Source organism: Pelobates fuscus, chromosome 3, assembly GCF_036172605.1.
Source record: "Pelobates fuscus isolate aPelFus1 chromosome 3, aPelFus1.pri, whole genome shotgun sequence".
NCBI classification, from domain to species: Eukaryota; Metazoa; Chordata; class Amphibia; order Anura; family Pelobatidae; genus Pelobates; species Pelobates fuscus.
Genome location: NC_086319.1, coordinates 4,575,613 through 4,599,324, shown reverse-complemented (window position 1 = coordinate 4,599,324; position 23,712 = coordinate 4,575,613). Strand labels below are relative to the sequence as shown.

General features: G+C 43.9%; 1 protein-coding gene across 1 annotated transcript in view; it reads right to left on the bottom strand.

Moving 5' to 3' along the window:
- Positions 1–23,712, bottom strand: part of AEBP2 (AE binding protein 2) — a 42,355-nt gene that overhangs the window by 3,342 nt on the left and 15,301 nt on the right. The window contains exons 3-8 of the mRNA XM_063446632.1: positions 19,036–19,143; positions 16,049–16,235; positions 14,852–14,899; positions 9,064–9,188; positions 8,100–8,167; positions 18–131 (exon numbers count right to left, since the gene is read on the bottom strand). Of these exons, the coding sequence (XP_063302702.1) occupies positions 18–131; positions 8,100–8,167; positions 9,064–9,188; positions 14,852–14,899; positions 16,049–16,235; positions 19,036–19,143 (650 nt within the window). The remainder of the gene's footprint in view (positions 1–17; positions 132–8,099; positions 8,168–9,063; positions 9,189–14,851; positions 14,900–16,048; positions 16,236–19,035; positions 19,144–23,712) is intronic.

Genomic DNA, 23,712 nt, shown 5'->3' with positions numbered 1-23,712 from the left:
AAAGCTAGGCCGGTCACCTGTAGATGTTCGGGTCCAGTAACAGCGCTGTGTCTTTTGGGAGTTTGGATAAATGGACGACTTTAGTTTTCAGCTGATGTCGCTCACTCTCATTCACCCAGACATCAGAGAGACTGGAAGATAGAGAGATTAGATACAGATAAATGTTCACAGAATGAGTGAAGCATGCACACAGCTCCGTTTAACATTAGAACAAAGACCATTGCGGTTATTGCTTTACTAAAGGTTCAGCCTAAACATCAAAACCATTTCAGTTTGGTAACGTAGTTTTAATGTATAGATCACGTCCCTCTGTGCTCTATCCTCTTGTTTAAAACCCCAACTTTAGCTCTGTAGCTCTAGACACACCTCCTTTGGCTGTGACATTTCCTGCACATAATATACACCGACAGGGCTATTCACTAAATGCGAGTGGACAATATCCGCTGAAAATTACACAAATACCAAGCAGATTTACTAAAGACAAATGCAATCAGTCCGACGGATTCTGTAAAATCGTTTAGAGGCAATTGGAAAATCACCAATATTCCCATCCAAACTATTTTGATTTCGGAAAAAAATCTGAGATTTAACAACAACTGCCTGGCGGGAGAAGATAAGTCAGATACATTTTGGTAAATTATCATTCACTTGCTATTTGCCAAGGATCATTTGAAGTACTATTTGCCAATCAGCAAGTAAATAGTTATCAAAAAAAATAAAATAATAAAAAAAAACCTCAGCAGCTGGCCAGTGCTTGCCAAACAAGGAAATAGTTATAAAACACAAAAAAATGAAAAAAAAAGATAGGATGAGAGATCTCAGTAAATATCACTGTATAGGATCGTTACCCAGGGATAGGATGAGAGATCTCAGTAAATATCACTGTATAGGATCGTTACCCAGGGATAGGATGAGAGATCTCAGTAAATATCACTGTATAGGATCGTTACCCAGGGAAAGGATGAGAGATCTCAGTAAATATCACTGTATAGGATCGTTACCCAGGGATAGGATGAGAGATCTCAGTAAATATCACTGTATAGGATCGTTACCCAGGGATAGGATGAGAGATCTCAGTAAATATCACTGTATAGGATCGTTACCCAGGGATAGGATGAGAGATCTCAGTAAATATCACTGTATAGGATCGTTACCCAGGGATAGGATGAGAGATCTCAGTAAATATCACTGTATAGGATCGTTACCCAGGGAAAGGATGAGAGATCTCAGTAAATATCACTGTATAGGATCGTTACCCAGGGATAGGATGAGAGATCTCAGTAAATATCACTGTATAGGATCGTTACCCAGGGATAGGATGAGAGATCTCAGTAAATATCACTGTATAGGATCGTAACCCAGGGATAGGATGAGAGATCTCAGTAAATATCACTGTATAGGATCGTTACCCAGGGATAGGATGAGAGATCTCAGTAAATATCACTGTATAGGATCGTTACCCAGGGATAGGATGAGAGATCTCAGTAAATATCACTGTATAGGATCGTTACCCTGGGATAGGATGAGAGATCTCAGTAAATATCACTGTATAGGATCGTTACCCAGGGATAGGATGAGAGATCTCAGTAAATATCACTGTATAGGATCATTACCCAGGGATAGGATGAGAGATCTCAGTAAATATCACTGTATAGGATCGTTACCCTGGGATAGGATGAGAGATCTCAGTAAATATCACTGTATAGGATCGTTACCCAGGGATAGGATGAGAGATCTCAGTAAATATCACTGTATAGGATCGTTACCCTGGGATAGGATGAGAGATCTCAGTAAATATCACTGTATAGGATCGTTACCCAGGGATAGGATGAGAGATCTCAGTAAATATCACTGTATAGGATCATTACCCAGGGATAGGATGAGAGATCTCAGTAAATATCACTGTATAGGATCGTTACCCTGGGATAGGATGAGAGATCTCAGTAAATATCACTGTATAGGATCGTTACCCAGGGATAGGATGAGAGATCTCAGTAAATATCACTGTATAGGATCGTTACCCTGGGATAGGATGAGAGATCTCAGTAAATATCACTGTATAGGATCGTTACCCAGGGATAGGATGAGAGATCTCAGTAAATATCACTGTATAGAATCGTTACCCAGGGATAGGATGAGAGATCTCAGTAAATATCACTGTATAGGATCGTTACCCAGGGATAGGATGAGAGATCTCAGTAAATATCACTGTATAGGATCGTTACCCAGGGATAGGATGAGAGATCTCAGTAAATATCACTGTATAGGATCGTTACCCAGGGATAGGATGAGAGATCTCAGTAAATATCACTGTATAGGATCGTTACCCAGGGATAGGATGAGAGATCTCAGTAAATATCACTGTATAGGATCGTTACCCAGGGATAGGATGAGAGATCTCAGTAAATATCACTGTATAGGATCGTTACCCAGGGATAGGATGAGAGATCTCAGTAAATATCACTGTATAGGATCGTTACCCAGGGATAGGATGAGAGATCTCAGTAAATATCACTGTATAGGATCGTTACCCAGGGATAGGATGAGAGATCTCAGTAAATATCACTGTATAGGATCGTTACCCAGGGATAGGATGAGAGATCTCAGTAAATATCACTGTATAGGATCGTTACCCAGGGATAGGATGAGAGATCTCAGTAAATATCACTGTATAGGATCGTTACCCAGGGATAGGATGAGAGATCTCAGTAAATATCACTGTATAGGATCGTTACCCAGGGATAGGATGAGAGATCTCAGTAAATATCTCTGTATAGGATCGTTACCCAGGGATAGGATGAGATCTCAGTAAATATCACTGTATAGGATCGTTACCCAGGGATAGGATGAGAGATCTCAGTAAATATCACTGTATAGGATCGTTACCCAGGGATAGGATGAGAGATCTCAGTAAATATCACTGTATAGGATCGTTACCCAGGGATAGGATGAGAGATCTCAGTAAATATCACTGTATAGGATCGTTACCCAGGGATAGGATGAGAGATCTCAGTAAATATCACTGTATAGGATCGTTACCCTGGGATAGGATGAGAGATCTCAGTAAATATCACTGTATAGGATCGTTACCCTGGGATAGGATGAGAGATCTCAGTAAATATCACTGTATAGGATCGTTACCCTGGGATAGGATGAGAGATCTCAGTAAATATCACTGTATAGGATCGTTACCCAGGGATAGGATGAGAGATCTCAGTAAATATCACTGTATAGGATCGTTACCCTGGGATAGGATGAGAGATCTCAGTAAATATCACTGTATAGGATCGTTACCCAGGGATAGGATGAGAGATCTCAGTAAATATCACTGTATAGGATCGTTACCCAGGGATAGGATGAGAGATCTCAGTAAATATCACTGTATAGGATCGTTACCCAGGGATAGGATGAGAGATCTCAGTAAATATCACTGTATAGGATCGTTACCCAGGGATAGGATGAGAGATCTCAGTAAATATCACTGTATAGGATCGTTACCCAGGGATAGGATGAGAGATCTCAGTAAATATCACTGTATAGGATCGTTACCCAGGGATAGGATGAGAGATCTCAGTAAATATCACTGTATAGGATCGTTACCCAGGGATAGGATGAGAGATCTCAGTAAATATCACTGTATAGGATCGTTACCCAGGGATAGGATGAGAGATCTCAGTAAATATCACTGTATAGGATCATTACCCAGGGATAGGATGAGAGATCTCAGTAAATATCACTGTATAGGATCGTTACCCAGGGATAGGATGAGAGATCTCAGTAAATATCACTGTATAGGATCGTTACCCAGGGATAGGATGAGAGATCTCAGTAAATATCACTGTATAGGATCGTTACCCAGGGAAAGGATGAGAGATCTCAGTAAATATCACTGTATAGGATCGTTACCCAGGGATAGGATGAGAGATCTCAGTAAATATCACTGTATAGGATCGTTACCCAGGGATAGGATGAGATCTCAGTAAATATCACTGTATAGGATCGTTACCCAGGGATAGGATGAGAGATCTCAGTAAATATCACTGTATAGGATCGTTACCCAGGGATAGGATGAGAGATCTCAGTAAATATCACTGTATAGGATCGTTACCCAGGGATAGGATGAGAGATCTCAGTAAATATCACTGTATAGGATCGTTACCCAGGGATAGGATGAGAGATCTCAGTAAATATCACTGTATAGGATCGTTACCCAGGGATAGGATGAGAGATCTCAGTAAATATCACTGTATAGGATCGTTACCCAGGGATAGGATGAGAGATCTCAGTAAATATCACTGTATAGGATCGTTACCCAGGGATAGGATGAGAGATCTCAGTAAATATCACTGTATAGGATCATTACCCAGGGATAGGATGAGAGATCTCAGTAAATATCACTGTATAGGATCGTTACCCTGGGATAGGATGAGAGATCTCAGTAAATATCACTGTATAGGATCGTTACCCAGGGATAGGATGAGAGATCTCAGTAAATATCACTGTATAGGATCGTTACCCAGGGATAGGGTGAGAGATCTCAGTAAATATCACTGTATAGGATCGTTACCCTGGGATAGGATGAGAGATCTCAGTAAATATCACTGTATAGGATCGTTACCCAGGGATAGGATGAGAGATCTCAGTAAATATCACTGGATAGGATCGTTACCCAGGGATAGGATGAGAGATCTCAGTAAATATCACTGTATAGGATCGTTACCCAGGGATAGGATGAGAGATCTCAGTAAATATCACTGTATAGGATCGTTACCCAGGGATAGGGTGAGAGATCTCAGTAAATATCACTGTATAGGATCGTTACCCAGGGAAAGGATGAGAGATCTCAGTAAATATCACTGTATAGGATCGTTACCCAGGGATAGGATGAGAGATCTCAGTAAATATCACTGTATAGGATCGTTACCCAGGGATAGGATGAGAGATCTCAGTAAATATCACTGTATAGGATCGTTACCCAGGGATAGGATGAGAGATCTCAGTAAATATCACTGTATAGGATCGTTACCCAGGGATAGGATGAGAGATCTCAGTAAATATCACTGTATAGGATCGTTACCCAGGGATAGGATGAGAGATCTCAGTAAATATCACTGTATAGGATTGTTACCCAGGCATAGGATGAGAGATCTCAGTAAATATCACTGTATAGGATCGTTACCCAGGGATAGGATGAGAGATCTCAGTAAATATCACTGTATAGGATCGTTACCCAGGGAAAGGATGAGAGATCTCAGTAAATATCACTGTATAGGATCGTTACCCAGGGATAGGATGAGAGATCTCAGTAAATATCACTGTATAGGATCGTTACCCAGGGATAGGATGAGATATCTCAGTAAATATCACTGTATAGGATCGTTACCCTGGGATAGGATGAGAGATCTCAGTAAATATCACTGTATAGGATCGTTACCCAGGGATAGGATGAGATCTCAGTAAATATCACTGTATAGGATCGTTACCCAGGGATAGGATGAGAGATCTCAGTAAATATCACTGTATAGGATCGTTACCCAGGGATAGGGTGAGAGATCTCAGTAAATATCACTGTATAGGATCGTTACCCAGGGAAAGGATGAGAGATCTCAGTAAATATCACTGTATAGGATCGTTACCCAGGGATAGGATGAGAGATCTCAGTAAATATCACTGTATAGGATCGTTACCCAGGGATAGGATGAGAGATCTCAGTAAATATCACTGTATAGGATCGTTACCCAGGGATAGGATGAGAGATCTCAGTAAATATCACTGTATAGGATCGTTACCCAGGGATAGGATGAGATCTCAGTAAATATCACTGTATAGGATCGTTACCCAGGGATAGGATGAGAGATCTCAGTAAATATCACTGTATAGGATCGTTACCCAGGGATAGGGTGAGAGATCTCAGTAAATATCACTGTATAGGATCGTTACCCAGGGAAAGGATGAGAGATCTCAGTAAATATCACTGTATAGGATCGTTACCCAGGGATAGGATGAGAGATCTCAGTAAATATCACTGTATAGGATCGTTACCCAGGGATAGGATGAGAGATCTCAGTAAATATCACTGTATAGGATCGTTACCCAGGGATAGGATGAGAGATCTCAGTAAATATCACTGTATAGGATTGTTACCCAGGCATAGGATGAGAGATCTCAGTAAATATCACTGTATAGGATCGTTACCCAGGGATAGGATGAGAGATCTCAGTAAATATCACTGTATAGGATCGTTACCCAGGGAAAGGATGAGAGATCTCAGTAAATATCACTGTATAGGATCGTTACCCAGGGATAGGATGAGAGATCTCAGTAAATATCACTGTATAGGATCGTTACCCAGGGATAGGATGAGATATCTCAGTAAATATCACTGTATAGGATCGTTACCCTGGGATAGGATGAGAGATCTCAGTAAATATCACTGTATAGGATCGTTACCCAGGGATAGGATGAGATCTCAGTAAATATCACTGTATAGGATCGTTACCCAGGGATAGGATGAGAGATCTCAGTAAATATCACTGTATAGGATCGTTACCCAGGGATAGGATGAGAGATCTCAGTAAATATCACTGTATAGGATCGTTACCCAGGGATAGGGTGAGAGATCTCAGTAAATATCACTGTATAGGATCGTTACCCAGGGATAGGATGAGAGATCTCAGTAAATATCACTGTATAGGATCATTACCCAGGGATAGGATGAGAGATCTCAGTAAATATCACTGTATAGGATCGTTACCCAGGGATAGGATGAGAGATCTCAGTAAATATCACTGTATAGGATCGTTACCCAGGGATAGGATGAGAGATCTCAGTAAATATCACTGTAAAGGATCGTTACCCAGGGATAGGATGAGAGATCTCAGTAAATATCACTGTATAGGATCGTTACCCAGGGATAGGATGAGAGATCTCAGTAAATATCACTGTATAGGATCGTTACCCAGGGATAGGATGAGAGATCTCAGTAAATATCACTGTATAGGATTGTTACCCAGGCATAGGATGAGAGATCTCAGTAAATATCACTGTATAGGATCGTTACCCAGGGATAGGATGAGAGATCTCAGTAAATATCACTGTATAGGATCGTTACCCAGGGAAAGGATGAGAGATCTCAGTAAATATCACTGTATAGGATCGTTACCCAGGGATAGGATGAGAGATCTCAGTAAATATCACTGTATAGGATCGTTACCCAGGGATAGGATGAGATATCTCAGTAAATATCACTGTATAGGATCGTTACCCTGGGATAGGATGAGAGATCTCAGTAAATATCACTGTATAGGATCGTTACCCAGGGATAGGATGAGAGATCTCAGTAAATATCACTGTATAGGATCGTTACCCAGGGATAGGATGAGATCTCAGTAAATATCACTGTATAGGATCGTTACCCAGGGATAGGATGAGAGATCTCAGTAAATATCACTGTATAGGATCGTTACCCAGGCATAGGATGAGAGATCTCAGTAAATATCACTGTATAGGATCGTTACCCAGGGATAGGGTGAGAGATCTCAGTAAATATCACTGTATAGGATCGTTACCCAGGGATAGGATGAGAGATCTCAGTAAATATCACTGTATAGGATCGTTACCCAGGGATAGGATGAGAGATCTCAGTAAATATCACTGTATAGGATCGTTACCCAGGGATAGGATGAGAGATCTCAGTAAATATCACTGTATAGGATCGTTACCCAGGGATAGGATGAGAGATCTCAGTAAATATCACTGTATAGGATCGTTACCCTGGGATAGGATGAGAGATCTCAGTAAATATCACTGTATAGGATCGTTACCCAGGGATAGGATGAGAGATCTCAGTAAATATCACTGTATAGGATCGTTACCCAGGGATAGGATGAGAGATCTCAGTAAATATCACTGTATAGGATCGTTACCCAGGGAAAGGATGAGAGATCTCAGTAAATATCACTGTATAGGATCGTTACCCAGGGATAGGATGAGAGATCTCAGTAAATATCACTGTATAGGATCGTTACCCAGGGATAGGATCACTGGTCCTAAATGGAATTCAGACCGCAGATTAATAGAATAACCATGAAATGACTTACATGTCCTCAGGTGTCCAGTGTAGTAAGACTTTTATCTTCCCTGTGTCCTCTTTCCGTTTTGCAATCACCTGCAAATAACATTCCCCATTAATCCACAAAGACATGTCTGTGTTCAATGCAGGAAACACGACAAGACGGTGTTAGAAAGGCAGAGTGAACCCTAAAAAGGCCCTTACAAACTGTACTAACCATGGCCTGGATTTAGTCATCTTTCCAAGCGATTCTATGGAGTTAGATCCACTTTCACCTGAATTAGCTGCAGAAGTCCCCATTAAAGTCTATGGGAATTATTGTAGTTAATCGATTGGAAAGCTTATTAAATCGAGACAATGTTTGATCTGATGCTTTGTTTAATTTGTAAAGAATATCCAGCTTGCTGAACGGGTTAACTGATTTTATAAAAATGCCGATTTCAAGCGTAATCAACCCCATTCTAATCGGACAATCCCTTAAACTGGACCTGAAAGAAGTGATTGCTTGTTATAGTGATGGTAGTGGTGAGGAGCGATTGAAGCAGACAGACAGGATTTTATAGACCTATTGATCTACACATAATTCACACACACCTTAAAGGAACAGTAGAGCATTAATATAAACCTCAGCCAATCCGTGACTCTCCATTCACAGAACTGCCGAGGAAAGAAACCTACCCCCTTTCAAGTCAGTTTTGTGGATTCACTGATTGGCTATGAGCGTCAGCTGAATCAGAGGCGCCCCTTGCACGGCAGCACTCTAGGTTTCCAAAATCTGATGCCGCCTCTTGGCAGCAAAATAACTTTATTTAGATTAAGTTGTTGGGGGGCCTGGGGTATTCCTGTAAGAGATACAGAAAGCTCTGGAATAAATGCCTGAGGGTGCAGGCCCACACACAGACTAAATCAAGGATGTGAGATACAATTCCCTGAGCTTACAGCTTATGGGGGCAGTAAAAAGGAGACTGCTTTGTGGGATAAAGTCTACTTACCGTGCTGTGAAAGACAACACTGTGTCCATTCCCCAAGCTTTCAATCTGAGCAGAAAGATTGAAACAGATGGCGCGGTGTCTTATGGCATCCAGCGTTTGCGCATCAAAAAAATCATGTGGTCTGGCTGGAAAGCAACGCAGCAAAAACAGAAGGGGAAAAAAGTCAATATCTGGAAATGGAGGAGTCAAGTGAAGCAAATGAATGAGTTAATATGAGATATAACAGTCTGCTCACAACATTCAGGGGACTTAGTGATCACATCATGAATACACACAAACCCTACGCGCTTATAGAAACACTTTCTGAAAATCGCAGATTTCCAATAAACGGATTAAACACATCAATTACATATAGCAGTAACACATAATCAGTAAGAAAATTTATCAATAAACCCACAGATTAAGACACGAGATATGTTAAATAAAATGAGCACAATATGCACAGTTAAGGATTGTAAATGGACAGGAGCCGGACCGTGGCCCCTCGCTCTATGATACAGGCTGCACACCAGCTGGTTAATGGTGTATTGCGCAGACCAGCAATCTATGGACCTTGAGTAGCATGTGGCAAAGAATTTACTACCCATAGCAAGCGCCAGTTTAAATTAACCAGGAAAATGTAGGAGAATCCCCATGTCTTAGATTCTCCTATCTCCCATGTAATATTTGCCAAGCGGGATCTTTAAAAAGTCACGTGCAAGTTGTACTAAATGTTTAGAAAAAGGACGCCCTGTGGAGAGTGAACCCAGATTGGCAATGATGGACATAACTCACTTTTCTGGAGAAATTGGGATCCATCGGAAGAGATTTGCAGAGGATTCGAGCTGCAGCCAAATATTATTGTTAACCAAATGACAGAAGTGAAGTTACCTTTTGCTCACCCAAAAATGCCATGACAAACCTGATGGCATCATGGAATCTGAGGAGGGGTGATAATACCCTCCGCCAAATACCGGGGGACCTAAAAAATGAATTAACTACCGAGGAAAAAAACAAGGCATCCAAATGCAGTATGAACAGGTCTATAGCGTGTGTATAGAAACAATACACCACAGTGGGAAACCTTCCCCAACTCTGACGAAATGCTGGATCCCACCTTCACAGCATGTCACAAGACAGAGAAGTAGAAATGTAAGCCTGGAGTGGGCAGTCTCTTCAGTCACAGGGGATGCACCAGTAATGAATCAAGGTTTGTAACATACAAATGGTCAATATTCAGCTACAGTGCCTTGCAAAGGAATTCAGACACCGCAAACAGATCATTTGTTTCTGCATTAGAAATGATACAATATTTTTATTGCAAATCCAATAATACATTTTAAACCCAAAACGTAGTTTGTTTTAGTAGAAGTAAAGTATGCCGGTTGCATAAGTATTCAAGCCACCTCGCGTAAGTATTCAGCCGCGTTGCATTGATGTGGCAACATGTTTAATATCTCCCAGCGTTGCCCACTCATCGTGGTAGATTACTGTAGGTGGTTCGGATTGGCTGGGGGTGCTGGGAGACTGCAATTTGCTGTGGTAACAGGTTTAATATCTCCCACAGTTGCCCACTCATCGTGGTAGATTACTGTAGGTGGTTCAGGTCGGCTGGGGGTGCTGGGAGACTGCAATTTGGTGTGGTAACAGGTTTAATATCTCCCAGCATTGCCCACTCATCGTGGTAGATTACTGTAGGTGGTTCAGGTCGGCTGGGGTTGCTGGGAGACTGCAATTTGCTGTGGTAACAGGTTTAATATCTCCCACAGTTGCCCACTCATCGTGGTAGATTACTGTAGGTGGTTCAGGTCGGCTGGGGGTGCTGGGAGACTGCAATTTGGTGTGGTAACAGGTTTAATATCTCCCAGCATTGCCCACTCATCGTGGTAGATTACTGTAGGTGGTTCAGGTCGGCTGGGGTTGCTGGGAGACTGCAATTTGGTGTGGTAACAGGTTTAATATCTCCCACAGTTGCCCACTCATCGTGGTAGATTACAGTAGGTGGTTCGGGTTGGCTGGGGGTGCTGGGAGACTGCAATTTGGTGTGGTAACAGGTTTAATATCTCCCAGCATTGCCCACTCATCGTGGTAGATTACAGTAGGTGGTTCGGGTTGGCTGGGGGTGCTGGGAGACTGCAATTTGGTGTGGTAACAGGTTTAATATCTCCCACAGTTGCCCACTCATCGTGGTAGATTACTGTAGGTGGTTTGGGTTGGCTGGGGGTGCTGGGAGACTGCAATTTGGTGTGGTAACAGGTTTAATATCTCCCAGCATTGCCCACTCATCGTGGTAGATTACAATAGGTGATTCGGGTTGGCTGGGGGTGCTGGGAGAATGCCATTTGTAAATAGTGACGCAGATTCTCAACAGGATGAAGATCAGGACTTTGCCAGCAAGACATTGCGTTTCTTTTTAGCCATTCCAGAGTTGCTTGTTTGGGATCATTGTACTACTAAATGGTGGACTTTCTCACAGGCTTTGGCCTGTATTTTTTTTCTATCAATTCTTCCTCCCACAGCAAAATGCTACCAATACCATACTTCACTGCACGGATAGTGTTTAGGGAGGTATGAGCAGTGCTTTACCTTAATCTCATCCGACCACAAAACCTTTTCCATATCTTAGCCAAGTCATTAGAAGGGTTTTTAGCACCCTCCAGTCATCTTGTCAGAGTCCTTTACAGGCCCGTTTCATACAAGGCCCTTAAAATCTCTCTGCTACTTACCTCTGCAGCTCCTTAAAGGGACATGCATCACTTCATTCCTTTTAAACCAGCAAACACTTTTAAAGAAATGTATTAACCAAAATAAAGAAAAAAAGGCTTTAAAAACGATATAATAAATGTTTATAGACTTGGCCATCTCCATTTCAGATCAGTTAACTAATGACAGGGCATCATGGTGCAGCAGCAAGAGAGCGAAAACCAAGCACGGAACCAGCACTGCATGATCAGACTCCCTATATTCTTCCTGTGTAAATCAGTCAGCATGCCCAATGAACTATTCCAGCATTCTTAGGGATAGCACACGGATTGGTTAGATCAGTGGAACCTCCGTGTCCAAGTATTTGATCCAACAGTGCTCATAAGGATTTCCAAAAACTTGCTTACAGCGTTATACCCAGTTTGAGTACTCCACTTCTTACTGCTGTACAATGATCTTTAATGTCAAAGCGTTCTTTCAGATCTGCTGCCTGACTCTTATCCGGAATGGGTCCTTTATCCAGGAAATACTTGTTAATGTCTCACAAGTCGAGGCCAATTGTTGGGTTAATGTATTGCCATCGAGGCATTTATATTTTCAACTGTGTAAACATTAAAGCTTCCATAGTAGAGGTGTTGAATATTTTTGCAAACTGTATATTTTAGTTTTTAAATATAAATCCATTGTTAAGTTTGTTATTTTTGAGTTTAAGTGTATTTAGACTGGTTGTCGGTAAATTGTGAGAACTGGTCAAGGATCTTTGCAAGGCATGGTATGTTAAGAAAACACAGTATGCTACAAATCCAAAAGGCTAATTCCCTGCAGCCACAGAGCAGTGGCAAGTGAAAACCAAAGAGATTCTAAAGAAACGGCTGCATCGACCAAAAACATCTGGTTCATCCCTGCCATGGCTGCATAGATCGAGAACTTCAACCAAGCAAAGGTTGCATAGATCAAGAACTTCATCCAAGCAAAGGTTGCATAGACAGAGAACATCAGGTCCACCCCTGCCATGGCTGCATAGATCGAGAACATCTGGCTGCTCCCTCCACCATCCAGGCCAAAGCTGCATAGATCAGGAACATTATTTACCACCCCACCCTCTTAGCCTCCAGACACAGGCTGCATTCCATGGCCTCTCCCCCCACTTTTTAGGCCAAGGCTGCATAGATTGAGAACATCTGACCGCTCCCCCCACTATCCAGGACAAGACTGTATAAACCGAGAAAATCCGTCTGCTCCCCCACACCCTCCAGGCCAATGTAGCACAGACCGAGAACATCTGGCTGCTCCCTCCACCATCCAGGCCAAAGCTGCATAGATCAGGAACATTATTTACCACCCCACCCCCTTAACCTACAGACACAGGCTGCATAGACCAAGAACATCTGGTTCGCCCATTCCATGGCCTCTCCCCCCACTTTTTAGGCCAAGGCTGCATAGATTGAGAACATCTGACCGCTCCCCCCACTATCCAGGACAAGACTGCATAAACCGAGAAAATCCGTCTGCTCCCCCACACCCTCCAGGCCACTGCAGTACAGACCGAGAACATCTGGCTGCTCTCACAACTTCCAGGCCATAACAGCACAGACTAAGAACATCTGTCTCGCCATCAGCCATGGTTGCGTAGACTGAAAAAATATGCGCACTCCCCCTTTCACCAGTCATGTAGACCAGGGGTGCCCAAAAGGTAGATCCACAGATATTTTCAACCTACAGCTTCCATGATGCTTTGTCATTCTAAAGGCATGCAAAGCATCATGGGGGTTGTAGTTTGAAAAAATCTGGTGATCTACCTTTTGGGCTGGCTGTCCTTCGAAACCATGGTTATCTGAGAAAAATTCTAAATGTGAAGAAACTGAAGAGAGCCATTATATTAAAGGCTTATCTCGACAGAAAACTGAGGTTTCAGAGGTTGTGAAGGAGTCGCACTCATTTAAAGATCATCAGTAACAAATAATGGGACACTAGCAAGTAGCGCTCCCCGAAAGCAATAAAGCATCTTGTTAAAATTATAAGAAATTAGAGTTTCTTCAAAGGAAATCCATCTACAGAGGAGAAAGATACAAAGCATCAACACAGCAAGGTATTGCATTTCCTGCAGGCCGAGTACAGTTCAGCATGGTAAACCGCGTCTGGCACAGCGTTTCATGGTTTATCCCCTCTAATGTAGCGACAAGCAAGACAGAACCCCTGAAAATTCCACTTTGAGAACTTTCTCAATTCAAAATAAAACACTACGAAGCACACCCAGTTTAGCCCAAAAATCTGCCTGGAAGCAGTGAGGTTAACGCTTTTTATCACAATTTTGTCCTTAAGATTTAACTCTTACAGAACAAACTCACTTTATTTGCAATAGAAACATATTAAAGGGACACTACCAATACAAAACAGCAATACACCACAAACAATGTAATATTTTATTCCCAATGACTGGTGGCCCAAAAAGGAAGCATCAGTGTATGCCATTGATCGATGCCCACTGCCCACCCATCATTACTTGTTGTATGCCATCAATCGATGCCCACTGCCCACCCATCATTACTTGTTGTATGACATCGATCGATGCCCACTGCCCACCCATTACTTGTTGTATGCCATCAATCGATGCCCACTGTCCACCCATCATTACTTGTTGTATGCCATCGATCGATGCCCACTGCCAACCCATCATTACTTGTTGTATGCCATCGATCGATGCCCACTGCCCACCCATCATTACTTGTATGCCATCGATCGATGCCCACTGCCCACCCATCATTACTTGTTGTATGCCATCGATCGATGCCCACTACCCACCCATCATTACTTGTATGCCATCGATCAATGCCCACTACCCACCCATCACTACTTGCATGCCATCGATCGATGCCCACTGCCCACCCATCATTACTTGTTGTTGAGATAGTGAAGCAGAGAGATTTAGAGCCACACTGGTACGGGGTGGGAATGATGCAGCTTCAATGGTAGTGTCCCTTTAAACCACTGCATAGCCCCTCCCTTAATCTAAAACACCCCTGGAATTTCCAATGTTACATGTCTGCTGTCAGGGAAGGAGCGCTAGTAACACAGTGCGGCTTTCTAGGAGGCCTGGGATATCTACCTTTCAGCTGTACTGTGGCAGCAGAATATTGAGAGGATCCTAGTGACGCTGTTGGTGATCAGAAAGAGATAGAAAGAGAGACACACTAGTTATTGGACATCAAAGATCAGCAATTTAACCACAACCAGCCTAGATAGACTCACTCACTCAATGAAATCTAACAGCCAACTCACACATTTCCACTCATCTACCACCCCTGGCACATGCTGGGCCCACTCATCTACCACCCCTGGCACATGCTGGGCCCACTCATCTACCACCCCTGGCACATGCTGGGCCCACTCATCTACCACCCCTGGCACATGCTGGGCCCACTCATCTACCACCCCTGGCACATGCTGGGCCCACTCATCTACCACCCCTGGCACATGCTGGGCCCACTCATCTACCACGTCTGATACATACGGGGCCCACTCATCTACCACGTCTGATACATACGGGGCCCACTCATCTACCACGTCTGATACATACGGGGCCCACTCATCTACCACGTCTGATACATACGGGGCCCACTCATCTACCACGTCTGATACATACGGGGCCCACTCATCTACCACGTCTGATACATACGGGATCCACTCATCTACCACGTCTGATACATACGGGATCCACTCATCTACCACGTCTGATACATACGGGATCCACTCATCTACCACGTCTGATACATACGGGATCCACTCATCTACCACGTCTGATACATACGGGATCCACTCATCTACCACGTCTGATACATACGGGATCCACTCATCTACCACGTCTGATACATACGGGATCCACTCATCTACCACGTCTGATACATACGGGATCCACTCATCTACCACGTCTGATACATACGGGATCCACTCATCTACCACGTCTGATACATACGGGATCCACTCATCTACCACGTCTGATACATACAGGATCCACTCATCTACCACGTCTGATACATACGGGATCCACTCATGTACCACGTCTGATACATACGGGATCCACTCATCTACCACGTCTGATACATACGGGATCCACTCATCTACCACGTCTGGTACATACGGGATCCACTCATCTACCACGTCTGGTACATACGGGATCCACTCATCTACCACGTCTGGTACATACGGGATCCACTCATCTACCACGTCTGGTACATACAGTATCCTTCTAGTATTACATGAGGAAGGTTCCTCACTGGGAGCTGGATTAATGGAAATTACTTACACAAGGAACGCTTCCTCTTGTTCTTCAGCTTCCTCCTTTTATTGAGTCCAGCTTTGGATGGTGACTCCTCTTTGGATTTTGGATGAGAGGACACTTTGGAAGAGTTCTGCTGGCTGAAATGTGTTGGGACGTGACGTGCTAATCCTCCTTGAGATGCAAAACTGGCATTGCAGCCCCCCACCACACACTACAAAGGTAAGAACAGCAAAGATTGAGGGAACATTCTGCCTAATACATACCGCCATTCATTCCACTCAGTGCCATATCGCCCCCTGGAACACTGACACCACACTGTCTGCCATTTATTGCACTCAGTGCCATATTGCCCCCTGGAACACTGGCACCACTCTGCCGGCCATTCATTCATTCCACTCAGTGCCATATCGCCCTCCGGAACACTGACTCCACACTGTGCCATTTATTGCACTCAGTGCAATAGTGAGCCATGGAACACTGACAACGCCAGACATTCATTGCACTCCGTGCCAGATCACCCCCTGGAACATAGACACCACACTGCCGGCCATTCATTCCACTCAGTGCCATATCGTCCCCTGGAACACAAAAAACGCAAGACGTTTACTGCACTCAGTGCCATATTGCCCTCTGGAACACTGACACAGCCAGACATTCATTGCATTCAGTGCCATATTACCCCCTCGCAACACAGACACCGCCAGACATTCACTGCACTCAGTGCCATATTGCCCCCTGGAACACAGACACCGCCAGACATTCACTGCACTCATTGCCATATCGCCCCCTGGAACACAGACACCGCCAGACATTCACTGCACTCAGTGCCATATCGCCCCCTGGAACACAGACACCGCCAGACATTCACTGCACTCATTGCCATATCGCCCCCTGGAACACAGACACCGCCAGACATTCACTGCACTCAGTGCCATATCGCCCCCTGGAACACAGACACCGCCAGACATTCACTGCACTCAGTGCCATATTGCCCCCTGGAACACAGACACCGCCAGACATTCACTGCACTCAGTGCCATATCGCCCCCTGGAACACCGACACCGCCAGACATTCACTGCACTCAGTGCCATATCGCCCCCTGGAACACCTACACCGCCAGACATTCACTGCACTCAATGCCATATCGCCCCCTGGAACACAGACACCGCCAGACATTCACTGCACTCAGTGCCATATCGCCCCCTGGAACACAGACACCGCCAGACATTCACTGCACTCAGTGCCATATCGCCCCCTGGAACACAGACACCGCCAGGCATTCACTGCACTCAGTGCCATATCGCCCCCTGGAACACAGACACCGCCAGGCATTCACTGCACTCAATGCCATATCGCCCCCTGGAACACAGACACCGCCAGGCATTCACTGCACTCAATGCCATATCGCCCCCTGGAACACAGACACCGCCAGACATTCACTGCACTCAGTGCCATTTCGCCCCCTGGAACACCGACACCGCCAGACATTCACTGCACTCAGTGCCATATCGCCCCCTGGAACACCGACACCGCCAGACATTTATTCCACTCAGTGCCATATCGCCCCCTGGAACACAGACACCGCCAGACATTTATTCCACTCAGTGCCATATCGCCCCCTGGAACACAGACACCGCCAGACATTTATTCCACTCAGTGCCATATCGCCCCCTGGAACACCGACACCGCCAGACATTCACTGCACTCAGTGCCATATTGCCCCCTGGAACACAGACACCGCCAGACATTCACTGCACTCAGTGCCATATCGCCCCCTGGAACACCGACACCGCCAGACATTCACTGCACTCAGTGCCATATCGCCCCCTGGAACACCGACACCGCCAGACATTCACTGCACTCAGTGCCATATCGCCCCCTGGAACACCGACACCGCCAGACATTCACTGCACTCAGTGCCATATCGCCCCCTGGAACACCGACACCGCCAGACATTCACTGCACTCAGTGCCATATCGCCCCCTGGAACACCGACACCGCCAGACATTCACTGCACTCAGTGCCATATCGCCCCCTGGAACACAGACACCGCCAGACATTCACTGCACTCAGTGCCATATCGCCCCCTGGAACACAGACACCGCCAGACATTCACTGCACTCAGTGCCATATCGCCCCCTGGAACACAGACACCGCCAGACATTCACTGCACTCAGTGCCATATCGCCCCCTGGAACACAGACACCGCCAGACATTCACTGCACTCAGTGCCATATCGCCCCCTGGAACACCGACACCGCCAGACATTCACTGCACTCAGTGCCATATCGCCCCCTGGAACACCGACACCGCCAGACATTTATTCCACTCAGTGCCATATCGCCCCCTGGAACACAGACACCGCCAGACATTCACTGCACTCAGTGCCATATCGCCCCCTGGAACACCGACACCGCCAGACATTCACTGCACTCAGTGCCATATCGCCCCCTGGAACACCGACACCGCCAGACATTTATTCCACTCAGTGCCATATCGCCCCCTGGAACACAGACACCGCCAGACATTTATTCCACTCAGTGCCATATCGCCCCCTGGAACACAGACACCGCCAGACATTCACTGCACTCAGTGCCATATCGCCCCCTGGAACACAGACACCGCCAGACATTTATTCCACTCAGTGCCATATCGCCCCCTGGAACACAGACACCGCCAGACATTCACTGCACTCAGTGCCATATCGCCCCCTGGAACACAGACACCGCCAGACATTCACTGCACTCAGTGCCATAAAGCTGTGTTGATCCTGTCGGGAATAGAGCCTTTACCTTGGAAATGTAAACAGGTTTTACATAGCTGGCACATTAACCATCCAAACTATCTTGCCTGTTTATACAATATATCACTCTGTCAACACGTTATAAATGAAACCGGAAGAGTTAATATCTCATTCATTGACCTGCTTGGGTCACACGGAATGGCCTTTAATTTGACAACTCATCGTGAAAATCATCGCCCATTAAGTAGGGATCTAGAGAATACATCACCTTAAAGGGTTTATCGCCGCTGTGTGTTAACATGTGTCTCTGCAGCCAGCTCTGACTCGTGGATGGCGTGTTATAGACTTTACATCCCTTCCAGAAGCACACGAACACCTTCACCAAAAACAAAGAAAGCAAGTGAAGGACAAACTGTATGTAATGGACAGCAGTGAAAAGAACGATTGTGATGGGCACGAGGGGTGTGCATAGAGTCTACGACAATGAAAGGAACGAAAATACACAAAGGCCCCGAGTGATGTGACTGGACAGCTGTGTGCACGCGCGGAATAAAGAATGTGCTGGCGCAGATTGCCAAGTCTGGGCTGAGGGTGAAGGTGAAGGTGAAGGATTGTAAGATCTGCAAATACTACAGCTAGAGTGATCACAAGCCAAAACTTCATATACCTCCAAAGAAACCTCAATTTTAATTAATAAAGGTTAGAAATTAATAATTATATGCAGCTTGATACAAACCACATAAAGGTAAAAAAAAGCACAATGATAGTAGTTGCCTCCTGTAGAGTAAAAACCGGTATGACAAAGAAATATCATGGTACAGTATGTATGTAGAGAGGAGAATCAAGGAGAGGGTGTTGGAAAAACTTGCAATCTCTAGAGCCAGTAAGTCTGCTTTAAACTATGGAGGTAGGTGTTAAACAGAAGCTTGTAGTTACACCTTGCTTCAGGTAAGTGTAGGTCCCAAGGAAAGTTTTTTTTTTTTTTTTTTTTTTAAGGTTATTTGTTTTTGCAGTGCATAAATATAATTACAGACAAGCCCACAATGCCCCTACAGCCGGCAGTTCAGAATACATATAGGATAGAGGTGTGGCAGAACAGCACTCATTTTATGGTGGAATATATTCAGGCAAGAAACAGATTTCTAAAACATTAGCTGAACCAGGAGGCAAGTTAGACATAGCGATTAAGATCAGGAAAGGATAATCTTAGTCCAGGAGTATGTCAAGTATAACACAAGTACTATTATAGCCGACACTGGGCTTAATGCGTGTACCCCAACTCAGTCCCGAGATATGGCAAAAAAAGAAGAGAGAATTCCAGGTAGACCGTAACGAATGCCTCACAGTCCTAACCTTTCCTAACCCATAAATTAATAAAACAGAACCTTTTTTGGGATTTGATGTAAAACTTAGTGTAGGATGTGTATAGGAAACATGATATATAAATAATAGCCTAATGAAGGCTGTAAGCATCCAAGAAAGAAAAAATAAATGTCTTCACTAACAGAAACAGAAACACTTGGTCAGCTGTTTTGGTTAGATAGTAACAATTACTATATGACCCAACACGCAGAACTATGTAATACACAATGAACATCAATGAACGTAAATACAGAATGGTCAAAATACTAGTCGAGGTCAGGGACACAGAAAGAGACACAACGAGGAATCAAGCCAGAAGTCAAGGATACCAGAAATACGGGGAAGTCAAAATACAAGCCAAAGTCAAATACCAAAAAAAACGAGAATAGGAACATACTCTCTGTTAACCAGCTAGTGGAAACCATGACAGGGCACTGACCAAATGCTATTTTGATTTTAAATAACCCTCCTAATGCTATGATTGGTTGTACATAGCCTTTGACCCCAAAACGTGCGTGCGCGTCATCTGGGTTACGTCACACGGCACCATCTTTGTTGAGGACGGAGGCGGGGCTACATAGTTGCTTGGGACCGCAGCGGCCAGCATGCATTAGAACGCCACACCGGTCAGGGATCACTGCACGAGAGTGCTGAATGGCAAGTTGACTTGCCTTAGGAAAGTTTGTATTATTTTTAACAGCGTGACCGCATCGATTGGATGCGGTCACGCTGTATGGAGGCGCGGGGTGAGTGACAGATATATCCTTTAGTCCCAAGGGAGCCGTGCAGAGGAGACCAGGTGAGGCGCCTCTCCAGCCCCATGCTCATCTGAAAGCTTGCAACACAATTTCACAGACTGTCTCTCTGAGGCAGTCCTTCTCCGATGGGGGACTGCGGAAGGATCTCTGTTTCCACTTTGAGGCGCCGAGTGGTCCTTCGCAGACGTGGGTGGCGTATGGGGGGGGGGGGGGGGGTGTCGAACCCCAAATGGCTCTCAGCCTCAGAGGGCAAATTGCAACAGTAGAGTATGATGGTAGCTGTGCCCGGTTGGTGTCTCTTCGGTCTTCCTCCACCTCCTCTCTGAGCTCTCCCAGCAGGTGTCAGTTGCTGTGCACGATGCTCAAGCTTCTTCCAGAAAAACTCAAAAATTGATAGTTTCTCTGACATTGTGAGTGGCGCACCAAAAGAACCAACGATTTTAGGTGCAGATTGCCACATGTTCTGCAGGTGCGTGGCAGCGTCACCTCCTTGGTGACATCAAAATTGCAGATTTTTAGCCAAGGGAGCTAGTATACTCACCAGAGCAACTACATTAAGCTGTATACTATACAATAAGCTGAATACCGTACATTAAGCTGTATACTATACAATAAGCTGAATACCGTACATTAAGCTGTATACTATACAATAAGCTGAATACCGTACATTAAGCTGTATACTATACAATAAGCTGTATACCGTACATTAAGCTGTATACTATACAATAAGCTGTATACCGTACATTAAGCTGTATACTATACAATAAGCTGAATACCGTACATTAAGCTGTATACTATACAATAAGCTGAATACCGTACATTAAGCTGTATACTATACAATAAGCTGTATACCGTACATTAAGCTGTATACTATACAATAAGCTGTATACCGTACATTAAGCTGTATACTGTACAATAAGCTGAATACCGTACATTAAGCTGTATACCGTACATTAAGCTGTATACCGTACATTAAGCTGTATACTATACAATAAGCTGAATACGGTACATTAAGCTGTATACCATACATTAAGCTGTATACCGTACAATAAGCTGTATACCGTACATTAAGCTGTAAACCGTACATTAAGCTGTAAACCGTACATTAAGCTGTATACCGTACATTAAGCTGTATACCGTACATTAAGCTGTATACCGTACATTAAGCTGTATACCGTACATTAAGCTGTATACCGTACATTAAGCTGTATACCGTACATTAAGCTGTATACTATACAATAAGCTGAATACCGTACATTAAGCTGTATACTATACAATAAGCTGAATACCGTACATTAAGCTGAATACCATACAATAAGCTGAATACCGTACATTAAGCTGTATACTATACAATAAGCTGAATACCGTACATTAAGCTGTATACTATACAATAAGCTGAATACCGTACATTAAGCTGTATACTATACAATAAGCTGAATACCGTACATTAAGCTGTATACTATACAATAAGCTGAATACCGTACATTAAGCTGTATACTATACAATAAGCTGAATACCGTACATTAAGCTGTATACTACACAATAAGCTGAATACTACACAATAAGCTGAATACCGTACATTAAGCTGTATACTATACAATAAGCTGAATACCGTACATTAAGCTGTATACTATACAATAAGCTGAATACCGTACATTAAGCTGTATACTATACAATAAGCTGAATACCGTACATTAAGCTGTATACTATACAATAAGCTGAATACCGTGCATTAAGCTGTACACTATACAATAAGCTGAATACCGTACATTAAGCTGTACACTATACAATAAGCTGAATACCGTACATTAAGCTGTATACTATACAATAAGCTGAATACCGTACATTAAGCTGTAGTTGTTCTGGTGGCTATATAGGGTCCCTTTAAGGACTGTACCCCACCGAACCAGAAGTGACACTTATTTACGGAGACACGGACATCATGTGTTCACATCACCTCTATTGTTGTAGGACATTAAAGCAGAAGTGACACGTGAAGCCTGGACTTGCAGGTATTTAGCCACGTCGGTTCCAAGTTTCGGGAAAGTTTTCGAACGGACCTAAGGAGGAACATATGTGTATGCACCTCCATGTTGGTAGAGGTGGTAGGAGGCGGGATCTCCAAATTGGGTGAAAAAGATTTCTCAATAATTAACGATGAGCGTGACGCCATCTTGGGACAGGCAATGACATACATCTCCAAAACATTCAAATATTTTCCATATTGTGAACGGCTTACTTCCCGTTTCCATATATGGAATAAAGACTTTCCTCTATAAATGTTATTTGGATGGGTTTCCAATTAGGGTTAGTAGGAAGGATATATACCATATATGGTTTTAAATGTACATTTTCACCTGAAGAAGACTAACAGTTGAAACGTGTTGTGCTTTAGGCTTTACGTGACTTCCTAATAAATGTTATTTTGGTTCCTGCTGTTACCAGCCAGCTTTCCTTGGGACCTACACTTACCTGAAGCAAGGTGTAACTACAAGCTTCTGTTTAACACCTACCTCCATAGTTTAAAGACGACTTACTGGCTCTAGAGATTGCAAGTTTTTCCAACACCCTCTCCTTGATTCTCCTCTCTACATACATACTGTACCATGATATTTCTTCAGGTCATACCGGTTTTTACTCTACAGGAGGCAACTGCTATCATTGTCTGCGCTGTACCTATTTTTTGTGGTTTGTATTAGGCTTATTAAGTGTAAGTGACAAACTTTGGGGTGTTTTGATGCACTGAATTGCTTTTTGGGGGGTTTAAGCGCATTGTACCCTTAATTGTAGATATGTATATGCAGCTTGATGTTTATATGGTGTGT